The following is a 21,427-nucleotide window of genomic DNA, read 5'->3' on the forward strand; positions in this document are numbered from 1 at the left end:
GTTGAAGTGTCATGGAAAAAACCTTATTACCGTGGACTAATATAAGTAAAGGAACTTGTGAAGCTGTAAAGATTTATTTCATTTGGGATGCTAATTAGAGGGTGACTTATACGATTTTTTTTACTCATTTGGGATGGTAATTAGAGGGTGACTTATACGATTTTTTTTACTAAAAAAAGGGACAAACTTTATTTTGAGTGTAACTTACTTACTTTTGATGCTAGAATCTTTTTTTTTTTAAATAAAAATAAAGCTTTTTTTAAACACTTTGAAAAAGTTGTGATGAGCTTTTCACAAAAAATTTTTGGTTATTTCACGTTGAAATATTCGATTTGGAATTTGACGAATAAGAATCTATTTTTCATTAGCTAAAACTCTGCATCTACTGGGTCTACAGTCTTCATATTGATTCAGTAAAATTGTGTTTTGACTGGGAAAGTTTTGGGGTAGTTCTGATTTCTTGCATTATATATGGATTTTGGGATGCTGAATCCGAATATGAGGTTTGCGGACAAAATTTCTTGCCGGAACATTGAAAAAATCGCGAAAAAAGCGAAAAATTTCAGCCTTTTTCCGCTTTTTTGCTCAAATCTTGAAAACTATTAACTTTTAGTAAATGGTCCGTTAACAGAAATTAAAGTACTTAAAATTATCTACACATATCACTATTTACTTTTTTTTTCAGACGAACCGTTCGGTCTATAGTACAAGTTGAAAATTGCCAATTTTTAACGGTCTCGGCAAAACCCACTTTTTACTTTCCAAAACTTTATTTTTTATTAGAATGCTGTCATTTGATAAATTTCTCCTAGTTTTCTGTAAAACTAATAAATGTTAGTTCATAGGTATGGTATGTTTCTTGTGACAGCTTCCATGAGTCCATTCCGTCCTAAAAGGCCGGGAATGTATCTGCTTTTCCCTTAGAGCCACAGAAGATCAGGCACAGATGGAGTCACAGTTTCAGTTGGTGTGAATATTTCCTTCGGATCCGTTATCTTGATTTCTGATAAACCTTGAGGTTTTGTCTTTTTAAAATGAATTAGTTGAACAGGAGGAATCCGTTTTATCCGAGGAATGGATTGCTTAGGAGCTACTGCATGTTTTGGTGCAATACAAGAAATGCCACATATGACGTGGAAAGTGTGGTATTCATCGATTGTATGTACGTTAAAATCAGCGTTATCGTACACCTGCTGTGTAAAGCACGGCAATACTTCGCCTTCCAGGCGAACAGCTTCTGTATAGAATGAAAAAACTTCAAAGAGAAAACTACATCAACCTATTTTCTTGAGCCGTACTTTTTGTAGAGAAAACGGCCAAACCTGCAAGGAATGGTGACACCAACTATCTGGGCCTTAGTGCCGCTACAAGACTTTGAGCAAGCGCGTTGCTTATCTGGAAGTGTCAGCAATCGCAGGCGATCCGCAGAAAATTGACCAGCCGTGCTTTACACAACAGGTGTACGAAAACGCTGATTTTAACCCTTTCTATGCCAGGCATTAATTTGCATGTTGGTCCCTCAATCCCAAAGGTTTTTTCATGCTTAAAGTCCCATTGCCTTATATATACGTCGCATATAAATAAACAAATAAATGACCAAAACATGTTTTTTAATGAGTTTTTTTTAACCAACTTAAACTTTTTCTTTTCAAAAGTACTCATCAGAGAGCAAAAAAAAAATTGAAAAAATGTAACTAATTTAAACAAAATAATGTATTGTAAATTAACATTAAAAGTTTTCTTTTGTGTGGTACTCCTCAAAACATGACACTACGCAAAGGCCGACTCCGCATCTTGCACACATGTATCTCGATTCGCTTCTTCTTTTTTCTGATCTTTTCTGTGGCTACAAACGCTTTACCTTCTAGCAGCTACCTATAAGCGTTGCCACCAGTGCTACAATATAGCATATATCTAAAATATGTGAACAAATATATACGGCAATGGGTCCGCATGACCTGTCTTAGGTGCCAACATTTTGAGGTTTTGGGAATAATAATCTAACATTTTCGGACATATTTCTACGGAATTGGGACACCAATGAGTCTAAAATTTTATAAGCAACGCATATTTTCGGCTTTGGTAAATTGAGACCATAACACCTTGAACGTATATATACGGCGGCTGGGAATACAGACCCACTTTTTCAAAAACATATATATGCAGCGTTGGGATAGAAAGGGTTAACGTACATACAATCGACGGATACCACACTTTTTACGTCATGGGTGGCATTTCTTGTATTGCACCAAAACATGCAATAGCTCCTAACCAATCCATTCCTCGCCTAAAAACTAAACCCGCACCTGAGGTTTATGGAAGTCAGATAGCTGTTCAACTAATACATTTTGAAAGGACAAAACCTCAAGGTTTATCAGAAATCAAGATCCGAAGGGAATGTTCACACCAATTGAAACTGTGACTCCATCTGTGCCTGATCTTCTGTGGCTCTAAGGGAAAAGCAGAGATATTCTCGGTATTTTAGGATGGAATGGATTCATGGAAGCTGTGAGAAGAGACATACCATATTCATATTATGAACTAACATTTATTATTTGTACAGAAAACTAGGAGAAATTTATCAAATGACAGCATTGTAATAAAAACTAAAGTTTTGGAATGTAAAAAGTGGGTTTTGCCGAGACCGTTAAAAATTGGCAATTTTCAACTTGCACTTTAGACCGAACGGTTGGTCTGAAAAAAAGTAAATAGTGCTATTTGTAGATAATTTTAAGTACTTTTATTGCTCTTAACAGACCATTTACTAAAAGCTAATAGTTTTCGAGATTTGAGCAAAACAGCGAAAAAAAAGCTGAAATTTTTCGATATTCTCGCGATTTTTTCAATGTTCCGGCAAGAAATTTTGTCCGCAAACCTCATATTCGGATTCAGCTGCCCAAAATCCGTATATAATGAAAGAAATCAGAACTACCCCAAAACTTTCCCACTAGGGAGCTCGTAGAGTACAAATTGACTGAATCATATGTACACCATTTTTTTACTTTTGTATACTACATATATTATAAGAATTTTTTTTTCAATAAAATACTTACCTTTTGAGTTATTTGGGAAAAACCTTCTAAAAACGTTGTTTTTTATTTAAAAATGAACATATTCACTCGCAAATAACTCAAAAAGTATCGACTTAGTGAAAAAGCGCTATAGAACAAAAGTTGCTTAGAATTAGTTAGTTTATCCACTACCGGACGCATCTAAACATTCCGTATATGTATTTGGAACCTAGGAGTTTTCTATTGGTTCGTTGCAGCACGCGGTCATATTTTAACCAATAGGCGGCGAGGTTCCAAACGCATATACGGAATGTTATTCGGTTCCAAATTCATATACGGAATGTTAAATATTCGTACACCGAAAAAGATAAGTTTTTATTAGAGTCTGTTAAAAGGAGATTAATTTTAAAATACTTGTTACTGTATTATTAAAAAAAAATAAAACAATTATAGTATTTGGAATGTTATTTGGTGTGAAATTCATATACTTCTTCTTCTTCTTCCTCTTTTTAAGCAATTCTGCTTGTTCATTGGCGGATTGATACCTCTATGGAAGGTTTGGTATGTTAATTCATGTTAATTCATATACGGTATGTTAAATATTCTTAGATCAAAAAGACGATTTTTATTAAAGCCAATTAAAATGAGACTGGTTTTTAATAGTATATTATGCAACGAGCATTTAATGATGGTCATTATGAAGCGAGTATAAGGGATACGAAACGAGCCGCCTAGTGGCGAGTTTCGTATAGAGTACGAGCTTCATAATGATAATTAAATGCAAGTTGTATACTCGATTTTTTCTATGATCATTCACAAAAAAATATATTCAAATTTATTAATTTTGTAACGCAAACAAATTAAGTAGTTTGTCAGTCTGACAGTTTGTTTACATATTGAGAACTGTCAAAGAGTATGTATTTGATTCGCCATTGGTTACTACGCGTGTGCCACCTTTATCGCGAATGTCATATCGCGATTCTATTGGTTAAAAATCTGTATCATAATGAAGTTCATTATGATACAGGTAGTGACATCATAATTGATATATTATAGTATGAGAATAGAAAAATTATTGTTAATGTATTATTAAAGATCCACAAGGAAAAAGGTTTTCCTGTAGTTGGCTGTATACCATATAATACAAAAAAAAACGAATAAAATCCTTTATAAAAAGTCTATATTTAAAATCCCTAAAAAGGGCTACATCACAGAACTAGTTTTCGATTGGTTGACCAATCATCATCAGTGTTTTCCTAAAATGAATATAACCTGATAAAATGATGCAAAGGTTTTAAAATTTTGACTACGTTTAAAAAAAGTTGTAGGTTATACTCACGTGACCTTACCATGCTAACCACCAAAATATAATATTACAAATTTTATTTACATTTATTGCATAATTACAAATATTTTGGTGGTTAGCATGTAAGATCACGTGAGTATAACGTACAACTATTTTTAACCGTGCGTAGTCAAAATTTGAAAACCTTTGCACCATTTTATAATGTTATATTCATTTTAGGAAAGCACTGATGATGATTGGTCAACCAATCGAAAACTAGTTCTGTGATGTAGCCCTTTTTAGGGATTTTAAATATAGACCTTTTATAAAGGACTTTATTCGTTTTTTTGTATTATATGGTATACGGCCAACTACAGGAAAACCTTTTTCCTTATGGATCTTTAATAATACATTAACAATAATTTTTCTATTCTCATACTATAATATATCAACAGATTTTCAATAAGATACAGATTTTTAACCAATAGAATCGCGATATGACATTCGCGATAAAGGTGGCACACGCGCAGTAACCAATGGCGAGTCAAATATATACGCTTTGACAGTTCTCAATAGGTAAACAAACTGTCAGACTGACAAACTACTTAATTTGTTTGCGTTACAAATTTAATAAATTTGAATATATTTTTTTTGTGAACAATCATAGAAAAAATCGTGTATACAACTTGCATTTAATTATCATTATGAAGCTCGTACTCTATACGAAACTCGCCGCTAGGCGGCTCGTTTCGTATCTCTTATACTCGCTTCATAATGACCATCATTAAATGCTCGTTGCATAATATACTATTAAAAACCAGTCTCATTTTAATTGGCTTTAATAAAAATCGTCTTTTTGTTCTACGAATATTTAACATACCGTATATGAATTTCGCACCAAATAACATTCCAAATACTATAATTGTTTTATTTTTATTTAATAATACAGTAACAAGTATTTTAAAATTAATCTCCTTTTAACAGACTCTAATAAAAACTTACCTTTTTCGGTGTACGAATATTTAACATTCCGTATATGAATTTGGAGCCGCATAACATTCCGTATATGCGTTTGGAACCTCGCCGCCTATTGGTTAAAATATGACCGCGTGCTGCAACGAACCAATAGAAAACTCCTAGGTTCCAAATACATATACGGAATGTTTAGATGCCTACCGGACTTATTTTCAAAATATATTTTTTACCTCCGAGAAAGGGTCATCCCCCCAAGCAAAAGCACATATCGGCACAATATCACTTTTTTTCTTTGATATGTTAGCTATGTGTATGCCAAATTCGATGTCAATCCAAGCAGTTCTTTTAAATTTGGAGCAAGAACCGTGAGTAAATGGACTACAATTGGCTCATCCAAAGTCATTATAATAAAAAAAAGTTAAAGATTCAGTTGTTTGGGAGCTACCCATCTCTACCCATGTAACCGATAGTTATTTATTGCCAGGGAATAATTTAATAGAAGTGTCTTTAAAAATTGTATAAGGGCTTATAGTACAATAATACAATAATATATGCAATTAGCTATGGCTAAAGCCAAGACCGTAACTGCTTATCAAACGTGGTGTATACATAGCAAACTGGTGTGTACATCGTACGTTAAAAATTGTTTGGAATACAGTTTTGAAATGAACATAATATTAAAAAACTCAAGAAATTTAAGTGACAAATTGTTTGACGTAGTGACATATGTAAATAAATCGACTTAACACGTTTTGAAATGTGGACATTTAGTAGAGTGTTAAGGATTTCATGGGTAGATAGAGTCACGAATATAGAAGTGTTAAGGAGAATAGGCAGAGAGGGGAAATTAGAAACACAATAAAAGAAAGGAAATTGCAATATCTCGAACATAATTCAAGGAAAATAGAGGATAGGAGAAGCATAGGAAGGAGACTCGTTTCCTGGTTTAAGAACCTGATAGAATGGTTTGGTTGCAGCTCAAGGCAACTGTTCAGAGCAGCTGCCTGGAGGGTCAGAATAGCTATGATGATTGCCAACCTTCGTCGCAGAGATGGCACTTAAAGAAGGAGAAGTGACCATTGTGTAAAGATATGTACCTTTGGTCCTTTTTTATGCATCGAGGAAACAAAAAACTGTATTTCAGTAAATATCTCTTAGAGAAAGTCAATAATACGTCCACACTCTAAACCAATTAATACCTGCAAATTTGGAAATGTCTCTCAATGCGACAAAAAATTTTCAAGACGCCTGGTCTGGCATGAAACGTCAAGGTCAAATGTCGTACTAGGCTGCATGTAGTGCATAAGACGAAAATATTCTGTGCATTAACAAAATATTGTGTATATTTGTTTTTTAATATCATCATCAGCTGGTGGATACTTCTCTGCGATCGCTGCAGAGGATAGATCTACTTCAGGAACAGCACATCCGCCCACGCTAGCTCATTAATTTCTCCATCCTTCCATCCCCGAGGAAGCCATGTCAAAACTCAAAGCACAGTATCTGTGCTGTGCTCTGGGTTATACTTCGGGCTTATAGTAAAGAATCAGTAGGGTCACTCCGCGAAAATCCTTTGTTCTCTACACTAGGTTCGCTTTCAAGATGCAGTAGAAATAAACAAACCAAGACACGTTAAATGCTACTAGGAGCACTCCCGAATCATAATTTACAATGTATAAACTTTGGAAATCATGATTTGGGATTTACAATGTATCATCATCTTTCTCTTTGCCTTATCCTTATGCGGGGTCGGCTTCCCTAATTGCATTTCTCCACACAATTATATCTTGGGTCATATCAATATCAATGTTAATCCCCTTTACCAACATGTCCTGCCTTATCGTCTCCCCCCAGATCTTCTTTGGTCTTCCTCTCCTACTCCTTTCAGGAATCTGCACTTCAGCTATTCTTCGTATTGGGTGATTAACGTCTCGATGTTGAACATGACCAAACCATCTTAACCTATGCTCTATCATTTTGGCATCAATTGGTGCCACACCTAGACTTCCCCTAATATATTCATTTCTAATTTTATCCTTCTTTGTCACTCCACTCATGTATCTAAGCATTCTCATTTCCGCCACATGCATTCGTTGTTCCTCTTTCTTTTTCACTGCCCAACATTCAGTTCCGTGCATCATAGCCGGTCTTATGGCTGTTTTATAGAATTTTCCCTTCAGCTTCATTGGAATTTTTCTGTCACACAACACACCACTCGCTTCTTTCCACTTCATCCATCCAGCCCTAATTCTACTGCATGCATCTCCATCTATTTCTCCATTACTTTGTAATACCGATCCTAGGTACTTAAAACTATTGCTTTCCACAATCATTTCACCATCCAAAGATACCATTTTATTTGTAGTAACTGCATCTTTAAATGAACATTCCAAATACTCTGTTTTTGTCCTACTAAGTTTTAAACCTTTTTCCTCGAGAGCTTGTCTCCACTGTTCCAGTTTTTGTTCTAAGTCTCTTTCACTATTTCCTATTAACACTACATCATCAGCATACATTAGGTTAGGCACCATGGAATACTACCCTGTAGTTTCGCTGTTATCTGGTCCAAAACTAATGAGAATAAATAAGGACTAAGCACCGAGCTTTGGTGCAATCCTACTTTCACCTGAAATTTATCAGTCTTTCCCACACCTGTTCTAACACTAGTCGTTACTCCCTCATGCATATCTCTCACAATCTTTACATATTCGCCAGGGACTCCTTTCTTATTGAGTGCCCACCACAGAATCTCTCGAGGAACTCTATCATATGCTTTCTCAAGATCAATGAATACCATATGAGCGTTGGTCTCTTTATTCCTGTATTTTTCCATCAGTTGCCTTACAATGAAAATTGCGTCTGTTGTTGATCTGTCCTGCATAAAGCCAAATTGATTATCGGATATTTCGGTTTCTTCACGTATCCGTCTATCAATTACTCTTTCCCATGGTGTGGCTAAGTAGTTTTATAGCCCTGTAGTTTGTGCATTGTTGTATGTCTTCCTTGTTTTTGTAGACAGGTATACTGCTTCTCTATTCGTCTGGCATTTGTTTAACTTCCATAATTCTATTAAATAGACCTGCAAGCCAACTTATTCCTGTCTCTCCCAATGCTCTCCATACTTCCCCAGGAATATCATCTGGTCCGACTGCTTTTCCTTACTTTATTTTTTGAAGCGCTTGAGCTACTTCCTCGTTTGTTATTCTGGTAACCATTGCTGTTACTGTCTCCGTTAACTCCACAGGCTATCTGTCAAATTTTTCATTTAATAAACTGTCAAAATACTTTCTCCATCTCTTTTTGACATTCTTTTCGTGAATTAGTATTTTATTATTTTCATCTCGGATACATCTAATCTGATTAAAATCTCTTGCTTTCTTTGCTCTCTGTTTGGCTGTTTTATATATCTTTGCTTCGCCTTCCCTGGTATCAAGTTGATCGTATAGGTTTGAATACGCTTCTGCTTTAGCTTTTGCTACTGCTACTTTCGCTTCCTTTTTGGCGACCATATAGTTTTGAAGATATATGTCCGATCTGGTTTCTTGCCACTTTTTATATAATTTTCTCTTCGCTTTTATTTTTCCTTGTACTTCATTTGACCACCACCAAGTCTCTTTATCCTCAAACTTCTTTCCTGGCGTTTTTCCAAGTATTTCAATAGCCGTCTCTCTAATAATATTGGCCATTTTTCTTCAAATTGTGTTAGGGCTTCCTTTCATGTTCCAACATATTTTTTCTACTATTCTTTCCCTAAATAGACCTTCCTTCTCATCTTTTAGCATCCACCACTTGATTTTTTGTGGTCCTCGCCGATATTTTTGTTTAGTTTCGCTTTTTACTTCGATGTCCAGAACAAGCAGCTTATGTTGTTGGCTTACTGTCTCACTAACGATTATCTTGCAGTCCTTGCATTCACGTATGTCTTCTTTCCTTATCATGAAGTAGTCTATTTGGGATTGATATTGTCCACTTTTGTAGGTAATAAGTTGAGTTTCTCTCTTTTTAAAGATTGTGTTAACAATCGCTATATCCAATGCTGTTGCTAATTCTAGCATGTCAATGCATTCTAGCATTGGGATTTACAATGTATATACATTGTAAATTATGATTCGGTTGTATTCCTAGTGGCATTTAACGTGTCTTGGTTTGTTTATTTCTACTGCATCTTGAAAGCGAACCTAGTGTAGGTTCCATTTTGGTGACGATGCATAAAAAATTTTAGCCCCTCGCGCAGATGAATGACAGCTAACGTTTGCCGTGATTGGTCGTTATCGTCGCGCATTCAAAATTTCGTCTCAGGAGTGGATTGCAAAACTGGAACTCTGTAACACTCAAAATTCGAGAGTGAATTAACAACTGATTATTTAGCATTAAACTCTGCCCAAAGCATATCCAAAACACTTCTGGACTTATTTTGAACGTATGTGTTTTCACACCCCGAGAAGGGGTGTTACTCACCCCCAGAGCAGAAGCACACATCGCACAATATCACTTTTTTCTTTGACATGTTAGCTATGTGTATGCCAAATTTCATGTTAATCCAAGCGGTTCTTTAAAATTCGGACCGAAAACCGTGAGTAAATGAACTAATTGTTTTAATTTAATTTATCACTTACAGTCTAGAAATGTTAAAATCACTTTTTCAAGAAATATCATACAAAATAGGGATATGGAAGATTTTATATTATAACTAGAGTTCGGATTTAAAAGCATAAAGAAATGCAAAAAAGCGCTTAAAACGCATAACGATTCTATGAAAAAGAGCAATGTATTATACAAAAACACATGAAAATAAGCATATAAATTTTAACAAACCATTTTTTTACGAAAATAAGCCTACCTAAAATATATATAATTATTTCTAGCTTAGCTTAAGAACTAGTAAGTACCTATTATAAATTTAAAAATAAAATAAAATAAACAAAAAAAAATAGATAACTGAAACAAAAATGCTTTAACCTAATTTTTATCGACACGCTTTAGATGAAGGAAAATATATAATTTTTGTTTAAAGCATGAAATAATTAAATACTCATTTAAATGTTCCATCGTAAAGTTTCGGCGCCTGTCACTCAAAACACTTTGTATATCGAAAAGCCTCTTTCAACGTCCACACTGGTTATCGGTGCATACTTTGCCACTACTACCGAATCCAGATCCATATTTATATCTTCAACGTGTTCTCCATTTAAAACTGAAAATATTTTCTTTATCATTTAAAATCCTTCGTTTTTTGTTAATACATCTTTGACTTTTGTTAATTCTATCTGATCAATTTTTTCAGGTATACCTTCCATCTTTTTTCAAAACTGTTTATTTTTTGGATCGACTCAACTAATGACATTTGCTGTTTCTCCAAATATGATATTGTTTCACTCACAAAACAAAGTTGCTTTTGATAAAAGCAAGATTGTTTTGTAATTCTGTTTCACAGTTTCACCTAAAACACCCTGACAATCTTTTATCGATTTGCTAGCAGAATCTTTAAGTTCCAATACGAAACTTTTAAAATTTTCGAAATTTTCGAAATATTCGGCCTAGTACAGGGTGTTTCAAAAAGGTATGTCATAAATTAAATCACGCATTCCGGGGACAAAAATAAATTGATTGAATCCAACTTACCTTAGTACAAAAGTGTACACAAAAAAAGTTACAGCCCTTTGAAGTTACAAAATGAAAATCGATTTTTTTTCAATATAGCGAAAACTATTGGAGATTTTTAATTTAAAATGGACATGTATGATTCTTATGGCAGGAACATCTTAAAACAAAATTATAGTGAAGTTTGTCCACCCTATAAAAATTTTATGGTGGTTTTGTTCCCTCAAACCCCCCCCAAACTTTTGTGTACGTTCCAATTAATTAATTATTGTGGTACCATAAGATTAGTTAAACACAACGTTTTTAAAACTTTTTTTGTCTCTTAGTATTTTTTCGATAAGCCAGTTTTTATCGAGATGCGGCTTCTTTTTTAATATGTTTACATAAAAATTCTATGGGGGTTTTGTTCCTTTAAACTCCCCAAATGTTCGTGTACGTTCCAGTTAAACTATTATTGTGGTACCATTAGGTAAACACAGTGTTTTTAAAACTGTTTTGCCTCAGTCTTTTTTTTGATAAGTCACCTTTTATCGAGATGTGGCTTATTCTTCAAAATATACTTAAAAATGTAAATTATAAATAAATTTTCAGATTATTAACGGGTATATCATAGGTACTTAACCATTTACAAATATGTGGTGGATTCGACAAATATTCAAAATATCTCGATAAACACTGGCTTATCGAAAAAGTACTACGAGGCCAAAAGTTTTAAAAAGATTATGTTTAACTAATGGTGCCACAATAATAATTTAATTGGAACGTACACAAAAGTTTGGAAGGGAGCAAAACCCCCATAAAATTTTTATGGTGTGCATAAATTTCACTTTAATTTTTTTTAAGATGTTGCTGCCATAAGAATGCCACATGTCCATTTCCAATGAAAAATCTCTAAGAGATTTCGATATATGAAAAAAAAATCGATTTTCATTTTGTAACTTCAAAGGGCTGTAACTTTTTTTGTGTACACTTTTGTACTAAGGTAAGATGGATTCAATTAATTTATTTTTGTCCCCGGAATACGTGATTTAATTTATGACATACCTTTTTGAAACACCCTGTATAAAGCTGCATCTAGCCATGTACCCCGAGTTAAAATTAGGTAGTATTTCTAAGTTTCTAACCATGTATTCAACGGAAAAAAAATACAAATTTTTAAATAGTATTTTGGAGGCCATTCGTATCGTGACATTAAACTTCACTAATTTACTTGTGCCAATCCAGATAAGCCAGCTCCGACACAATCAACGATTAGTTGATTGTTAAATATTTGAATAATTATTGTTAAAATAAAATATGTTAAAATATTTGAATTGTTTTTTTGTGTACAAAATTATCGAAAATGTACGGATTTACCACGAGAGAAAAAAGTCAATGAAGTTTGGCAAAATAGGGAAATCGATGCTTATAGTGTTGCTGAAACTAATGGACCTTATCCACAATATAATACATTGAAATTTACACTGGTAATTGCAAATCAAGGAATCTACTTATTGCATTGAAAGTCCTATATTCCGAAATAGCTATTTGTATAACAAGGGAGGAAAGTGCTACTTTTCCTCCCGAGAATGAAGTTTACTGCCCGACGCGTAGCGGAGGGCAGTAATCATTCAAGGGAGGAAAAGGCACTTTACTCCCATGTTATACATATGGTTTTTCCACCTTCCTCAAATAACAAGTCATATTTTAATTTTTACTTAATTTATTTATGTAACTAACCAACAAAATTTATTAGACCTAAAATTAACAAGTAGGTACAATATAACTGTCAACTGTCAAATATAAGTCAAATTATTAATGTAAACATTGTTAAATCAGAATAAAAATTTACTGTTTTTTACCATTCTGCCAAATACAGAGTGTTTTTAAATAAACGTTAAAATATATAGATACTTACGTAATAGAAAATAGATATTATACAGGGCGTCAATAAGTTATATTTCATGAATGAAATACTATGACATCACGTTTACTTTTCCTCCCTAGGGAGGAAAAATATTTTCCTCCCTAGGGAGGAAAAGTACAACTTTGCTCCCTACAATCAGGTCCGGAAAAGTATACTTTCGGTAGAGGTAGGTGGAAAAATTATTTCCATACCTGTATATAGTGAGCGACAAGGTCTATGCGAAATGTTAAAACCCAACCTGTGATAATCCGGTATTGATACCTATTGTAACACAAACCCCCAGAGAGACATTACAGAGTTGTACTAACCTGTATCCAACATTCAAATAAAATTACCGAAGAAATGTTAAATTTTAAATAATTAGTTTGTTTAAATGATTTTACAAATTGATCTTAACAATGGTTTTTAGCAGTAAACAATCTCGCAATATAGTATTAAAAAAATACTTGAGTTCATCCTTTTTTTTAATTTAGGACTGGCAAAATAACAGCTATTTGTATAACAAGGAAGCAAAGTGCTACTTTTCCTCCCGAGAATGAAGTTTACTTCATTCAAGAATCATTCAAGGGAGGAAAAGTACAACTTTGCTCCCTACAATCAGGTCAGGAAATTAATACTTTCGGTAGAGGTATCTAGGTGGAAAAATATTTTTCAGTTACGAAAATAAGTAGACATTTTGTTTTGTGGGTTCGTCAATGAACACTATTTATCGATATACACAAAATAAAGTAAAACTTATTCCAAATCATCGTCATTAAATATTTTTGTAAAATTCTATCAAAAATATGATGTCTTTGTTTATAACTATAACATTTAAAAATAATTAAGAGAAATTCCTGCGGTTGACCTGAATACAAATTTACAAACAATTTTATATTTCCGGTAATTGCTAAGTACTTAGTAAGTGCATTTTCGTAGAATCATTAAATGGGGCGGGATCATTGTCACAATATTTAAATAACGGAATTAGTCATTCTTAAGCAGTATATTTTGTGGTTCTTTCAGCCAGAGTTTGTCGAAAAAAGTGTTGTGATATATTTAATACTTAATAGGTATATTTTCGTAGAATAAATAAATGCGGCGGGATCATTGTCACAATTAAATATTTAAATAACGGAATTAGTCATTCTTAAGCAGTATATTTTGTGATTCTTTGAGCCAGAGTTTGTTGAAAAAAGCGCGTTGTGATATACAATTTAGTATTTATCAAAGAACAATATGTGGCGGCCATGGGAAAGTGATATGCATTTACCTGACGAAAATGAACCTACGGATAATTTAGAAGATGAAGATGAAAGTGCGGGGTCAAGTACTCAGCAAAGGAAGAATTTGTGTGTAGCTGAGCAAAATATGGTGTTAGATGTATTTGACGGACTTTCTAAAAAAATGAACAGATATGAAGCTGTTAAGCAAACAGCGATATTAACCAAAATTTCTTGTGCAACAGTGTACCGTTTAATAAAGACAGGTTCGAAAAGTAGAAAAACAAGAAAGGATTTGGGAAGCTCTAAAAAAATTCAACCTCACCTCTTGGAACCTATTAGTGAGACAATATATAATATGTATGCAGCTAAAATTATGCCTAACCTAAACAATATCATGGCAAAATTAAAAGAAAAACATATGGTTCATGATTGTTCCACAAAGACTCTGGGACGATTTTTGACCAAAAATGGTTTTAAATATAAAACTGTCAATAAGAGACAAACCATAATGGAAAGTAGCCGCCTAATAAAATGGAGGAATGAATATATCGAAAAAATTTTACAATACCGCAGTGAGTGTCGAGAAATTTATTATCTGGACGAGACTTGGTTTGATTCCCACGAAACGATAGATAAAGCCTGGACAAACGGTTTAAGCAAATGCCAAATAGATGTACCCCATTCTAAAGGCAAGCGAATTTGCATATTACATTGCGGAGGACAACATGGATGGGTGAACGATGCGTTATTGTTGAGTTCCAAAAGTATTAAAGACAGTTCTCTAGACTACCACCAAGACATCGAAGGGACGCTTTTTGAATCGTGGTTTGAGAATACATTACTCCCAAATTTAAAAGCAAATAGCGTGATTGTTATGGACAATGCATCATATCACTCCAGATGCATTAAAAAAATTCCAACCAAACAGAGTAGAAAGGATGAAATTCAAGAATTTTTAATAGCCGAAGACCTATATTTTGAGGATCATTACACCAAAGATCAACTAATTCAGGTTCTTCATACAAAAGTCGTAACTAAAGAACATATTGTAGATAAATTAGCCACTAACAATGGACATACGGTTTTAAGATTACCTCCATATTACTGTGTGTTGAATCCCATAGAATTGCTATGGGCTCAGTTAAAAAACCATATCCGGAGGAACAACACATCTCCAAAAGATGCCCAAAGTGTTGTCGAACTAATAAAAACGGAGTTCAAAAATATCAGTGCTCAAAACTGGCAAAATGCTATAGAACATGTAAAGAAGATTGAAAAGGATTACATGAAAAATGTCCCAGCCTTGAAGAAAATTATTATTAATTTGGATGAGAGTGATGAAGAGAACGATAATGACGATGAGTTGGAATAACTTTTAAATCCAACTGGAAGATCCCAAATGAATGTGAATTTTCGAAGTGGCTAGTATATCATTTAATTTATGATAGTAAAAAGACCAATGGGTAACTTTTTGTGGCATCACATGTGACATGTAAGTAAATAAGAACCATTTTTTTCATACCTGTAAGTCTAATTTTAACCTGTTTTACTTTAACTTATGATGGTGTCATGTCCCCCAAAAGCTTTTTCCATGTAACAACGACGACTTTCGTTGCACAGTTTTTTACTTTTTTACAAAATATATACCTTTTACAAAAAATTTTGTACTTTTATTGTGAACAAATTTTACTTCTTTTATATAGTGATGTCCTAAAATAACGGATAAATTCATTTTCTACCTAAATTATAAGCGCATACGAAAAATCCTCAAATATACACAAGAATACACTTTCTCAATAAAATCATTTAACTACCTTCTTAACCCCCCAATGGTTAGCTACCCCTTTAAAGAGTTTAAATGAAGGCGTGTGATACGGGGTTTAAGATGGTTTTCAATTCTCTATTCAGAAATGTAATATTTTTATTTCTTACATAAAAAAGTCCTCGACTAAAATAGTTGTCACGATTGACTAGTATATTAGTTATCTGGTTGACAAAAAAGTAACATCGAATCTTTTTAAACATTTAGGTAAATGTCTCAAAAAGTAGCTATTATCCTTATGGGGTTAAGGGGGTATTTGAACGATTTTATTGAGAACGTATATTTTTGTGTGTAAAAATTGACCTGGTTCAGGAGTTTTCATCTACTTTATAATTATGTAGAAATTATATTTATCCGTTACTTTAGGACCTGGCTGTATAATATATTAATATTAAGTGTTCATTGACGAACTTGTTAAAAACCGAAGTACGGTTAATAAAAAAACTTGTAAATCCACCAAAGCAAAATTTTTATTATCGTAACTGAAAAAATATTTTATTTTGACAATCTTAATTTTGGAAAAAGGGTGAAGGTAAATTTTTCTAAATACTATATATAATACGAGGTAGTTTACTTAAAAAATAATCAGTATATCGATCAATTGGAAAAAACATTTAAGTACACAAATTATATAATAACTCGAAATTCAACACTTTTTCCGATAATTTTATTAGAATGTTGGATACAACTCTGTAAATGTCTCTCGGGGGGTCTGTATTACAACAGTTATCAATAGATACTTATTACCGGATTACCATTAAGCCGGGTTTTAACATTTCTCATAGATCGTGTCCCTCACAATACAAACAACATACAGTCTCAACGGGGTTTTACCTACAGACGAAACGATGCGGACAGGGAAGTCCCGGAAGTATTTAAATTTAGGTGCATAGATATTATTAGCGAAAATATTGTATAATTCACATTTTTTTACAGGCTTTTATAGACTGTTTTGAAGAATAGAATCATATAAAAATGATGTCAAATGCAAAAATGATAATAATATATCAAAAAGCACCAAATAAGCACAAAAATTCAAAAAAGCATACAAATTTTAAAAAAGCATAAAAAAATGGTGTCAGAACAGTGGCGGCTCGTGGCTTTAGAGACAGGGTCGGCAAGGCTTTGTCTCCTCACATAGGTATGCCATCTAATTAAAAGGCTTCAATTTCATAGAAGATTTTTGGTTCTTGTTTTTTTTTTTATATTTTTTTTTGTTTTTTTTTGTAAACCTGTTTATAAATTAACTCTAGTCTATGTATGTTGTTTCAAAGTAGCAAAATGGGTTATAACGTCATTGTAAAATCTATTATTGTTTTGGAGAGGTTTTAAAAGTTTTTTTCTATTGACATTTGAGACAAGTTTGACATTCTCTCTTGTTTCATCGTGTTTCGATAATACGTTTTGACTCTTTTGAGACAAGAGAAATCCCGTTCATTTGAGGCAGAATTTACCCACATTTGAGCACAATAATTTATTAAATTCGGGAACAGTTTATTTATTATACCTTTTGAATTGCAGTATATAAAATTAAACATATTTTGTAATTTATCCCACCTTCCGAAAATATTTAGATCAGCATATAAAACTGTTAATCAATTTTATTATTTTATTTGATTAAAGAAGGATGGATAATTTTTAATGAACTTGTCTAATAAATATTTTGAAAATTCTTTGGAAATAATAATTGAGTTATCCTTCCACTCAAAAAGGTCCGGAACATTGTTTAAATAATCAAAATGTCAAAAAATGAAGAAAAAATTTGACTTTTTTCTTCGTTTTTTTATTTTAACTTTCAAAGTATTCACTTCTGAGAAAAGTTACACTGACATAAAAGTCGGGTAATTAAATTTCCTACAATATAGGATTGGTTAAAAATTTTAAAAAGTGTCATCCTTGTTGCAAGGTAGCAATAATTGCGAAAAAACATAAAAAATAAGTATTCGCATTTTAAGTTTTTCAACCATTTATGCTACACTTACGACCTGCATATTTTAACCAGAAAACCTTTATGATATAATAAAACAATACTGTAAATTTCATTAAGATCGATTCAATACATTTTTCAAAATAAACTTTGCAATCCAGCTTTTCCAAAAAAAAATAATTTTTTCAAAATGTTGCAATACTCACAATAAAGCAGATAACAAGTTGAATTTTTTTTACATATATGTAGAAGAAAGGTACAGTATTCTTCTATACGTAAAAATAAATTCAACTTGCTGTCTGCTTTATTTTCAGTTCTGCAACATTTTGAAAAAATGAATTTTTTTGCGAAAGCTGGATTGCAAAATTTATCTTGCAAATTCACAGTATTGTTTTATTATATGATATAGTTTTTCTGGGTAAAATTATGAAGGTCCTAAGTGTAGCATAAACGGCTGAAAAACGTAAAATGCGAATAATTGTTTTTTATGATTTTTTCGCAGTTATTGCTATTTTGCAACAAGGGTGACAATTTTTAAAATTTTTAGCTAATCCTATATTGTAGAAAAGGACATCGCACACATCTTATGGAAAATATAATGTCACTCAAATTCAATAAAATTTATACGAATAGATTCGTTTTAAATTAACGGTCAAATCTTATCATTGCGCCAACTCTTAATTATGATTAATTACGGCGCAAATTGCAATTAAAGTTTATCGAAATCACATTTTTTGAGTCAGTAAAAGTGTCAGTTACAATCACTATTGCTCTGGGTGCTATTCAAAAGAGCTTAAATCCCGCTGGGCCTAAGCGGATTAGTGAAACTAATCCGCTGATTTATGGAGTACCGACAATTTGGGTATTTTAAAATATTTTTTCTCTCTCTAACTTATGTACGTACCCATTTGATTTCAGATTTATGTATATCAATTTCTGCTCTTATTATTGAAAATATAGAGTTGGCGCAATGATAAGATTTGACCGTTAATTTAAAACGAATCTATTCGTATAAATTTTATTGAATTTGAGTGACATTATATTTTCCATACGATGTGTGCGATGTCCTTTAATTACACAACTTTTATGTTAGTGCAACTTTTCTCGAAAATGAATACTTTTAAAGTTATAATCAAAAAATGAAGACAAAATCGAATTTTTCCTTCATTTTTTGACATTTTGATTATTTAAACAATGTTCCGGACCTTTTTGAGTGGGAGGATAACTCAAATATTATTATATGAGTTATTTTCAAGCAATTTCTGCAAACAAATATGAGTCGCTTCTCAACGTCCAAATTAATGTTACTAATATTTTTACAGATGCTCCCTGGTCTATAAGTACGTGTCTTGTTGCCGTTTGCAGATCACCGTTGCGCTCGGCAAATTGTTTTTCTGCCGTACTTGTCATTCAAATAAATACGGGGAATGTATAATTGGTTGCCTATCGGCTAATATTCCATAGCGTCTTATTACAAGCAAATGGTCAATCTGGGTACGGCTTGCCGAAGCGGGCCTTGATTGAATTCACACAATCGCAGTCGGGTGTATGGCTCATCATTAATTTGAAAAGTCTCTTACGCACAGCGCACAGGGATCACTTAACGTATCGGATCGATGGAATTCTTTTAAAAACAAGAATAAAATTTAGTCTGTATTATCACACAGATATTTTTTTTATTTCTAATAAACGAATATAATCAACTCTGATTATCTTATATATTTAAAAAATCGATAATGTGTCCATAAATATGTGGGTCGGCACTGCCGACCCTGCCGACCCTGACTAGCCGCCACTGTGTCAGAATGACTTATTTTTGTATATTTCGTTCATATTTAAAAAGAAAATAGTCCTGCTTGTATTATTTACCGTAAGTATTATGCTTAGAAATCCGAACTCTAATTAATTATAACATAGCACCAGTATGAAAGAAGAAATAATTATGCTTCCAATACGTGGTCTTGGTCGAAACTTAGAATCATTCGAAATGAAACCTGTGTTTTGGCTTATTCTGACTCATTCTGAACAATGTCGAGCGACGACAACGATTATTCATTTCTCGAAAACATTACTCAGACACTAAAACTAAAATCAACATTTTCTCTACTCTAAACAATTCGAAGAATGTTAATTCGTTAGATGGGTCTAAACCTTAACATATAATATAATCTTTCAACGGTTTACGTGTGGTGTGGAAGAGTAAGTAAAATTAATGATTATTCTTATTTTAATTCTGAAAAATTTACGATTTTTATAAATACAATGCTGGACAAAAACAAACGGAAAGTTAAATTTTTAGCGATTAAAAAGTCGAACGGTAAAAGTATAACGGTCATACTTTTGTAGGAAACATTCTGATGAACAAAATAATAACATACTAATAAACTAAAACATTTAATAAAACACTCGCATACTTAAAACTAATTAAGTTTTACAACCAAAAAGCTGTTATAAACGTCATGTCTTTGCTATTTTATTTTCAAATAATTACTTTATTCTATTTTCTTAAATGGTAGGCAACTCTCTTTTCATTCTTAATCTATCCTATGATATTTGTGCTCTGTGCTTCGCTGTCATTTCTATGACATGACAGTGAAAATCTCCCGTAATAGGGCTTTTCATCGATTGTCATTTGTTTCGAGCTTCTGTCATATGTTGTATAATCTGTGATAAGCTCAAAACAAATGACTGTTGTTGAAAAAGCCCTATTCGGCCACGATGGAAGTGGTAGAATTATTTTTACTATTTAAAGAGATGTAGCTTTCTCCAATAATCTACAATACCAGCAAGCAATAGTAAGAATTGAAAAAGAAACTTCTGCAGAAATGGAAATAAAGAGAGGAGTCAGGCAAGGCTGCATACTATCACCTCTATTATTTAAGGCTTATTTGGAAGAGGTAATGCGAGAAACTCTAGACTCTAGATCATTGTAGTTGAAACTAGCCATAGAAATTGGTCACATGACCTTTAAATTACATATTTTAAGCCATTTGAACTTTAAAACACGGCAATAACCCGATGTGTAAAGATAACATTTTAAGGAAAAGTCTTCATCTTTGTCAAGCACGTATGGTTTGTTCAACAGTAAATGGTTGAATTCAATTAGTGCGGTCGTAAATATTATTAAATTTATCTGACCTGGCCCATTGTTAAGACCCACCCGGAGCGATAAGCCACCGAGGTAGACAGAGTTGGTCTTTTGCAATTAACACTGACTAGACGGTACTCCCATAATAAAGCCTGAAATAAATTTTACCTGAAACCGGGCCTTTTATACTATTATCGGTTAATCCAGGATGTTTATAGTGGTAACTAATTGAACTCAACCATTTACTGTTAAACATACCATACAATCTTAGACAAAGATGAAGACCTTTCCTTAAAATTTTAATCTTTAAACATCGTCTTATTGTCGCCCGTACGGCAACAATACATCGGGTTATGGTTATTGTCGTATTTTAATAAATTCAAATGACTTAAAATATGTAATTTAAAGGTCATGTGATCAATTTCTGTGGCTAGTTTCAACTACAACTACAATGATCTAGCTAGAGTGTAACCTGATAATGGTCTGATTAGACCGAAAACGTTTATTCTGTGATGTACTCAGGGCCGCGCCAAGGCTTTCAAGCGCCCCGGGCAAGTAATTTTAGGCGCCCCTTTCCTCCTTCCTTTGTTAGTAGTTTTTTGTAGCT

The 21,427-nt window shown here is 32.9% G+C and overlaps 2 protein-coding genes across 2 annotated transcripts in view; one reads left to right on the top strand and one right to left on the bottom strand.

Annotated features, from left to right (window-relative positions):
• The window catches only part of LOC126888583 (ubiquitin-like-conjugating enzyme ATG10), a 265,785-nt gene that overhangs the window by 152,408 nt on the left and 91,950 nt on the right, over positions 1-21,427 (bottom strand). The window lies entirely within an intron of this gene.
• On the top strand, positions 13,997-15,355 carry LOC126890872 (uncharacterized). Its single transcript, XM_050660017.1, has one exon. It carries the CDS (start codon positions 13,997-13,999, stop codon positions 15,353-15,355), a length of 1,359 nt encoding a protein of 452 aa, XP_050515974.1.

Source organism: Diabrotica virgifera, chromosome 1 (assembly GCF_917563875.1).
Source record: "Diabrotica virgifera virgifera chromosome 1, PGI_DIABVI_V3a".
Classification (NCBI taxonomy): domain Eukaryota; kingdom Metazoa; phylum Arthropoda; class Insecta; order Coleoptera; family Chrysomelidae; genus Diabrotica; species Diabrotica virgifera.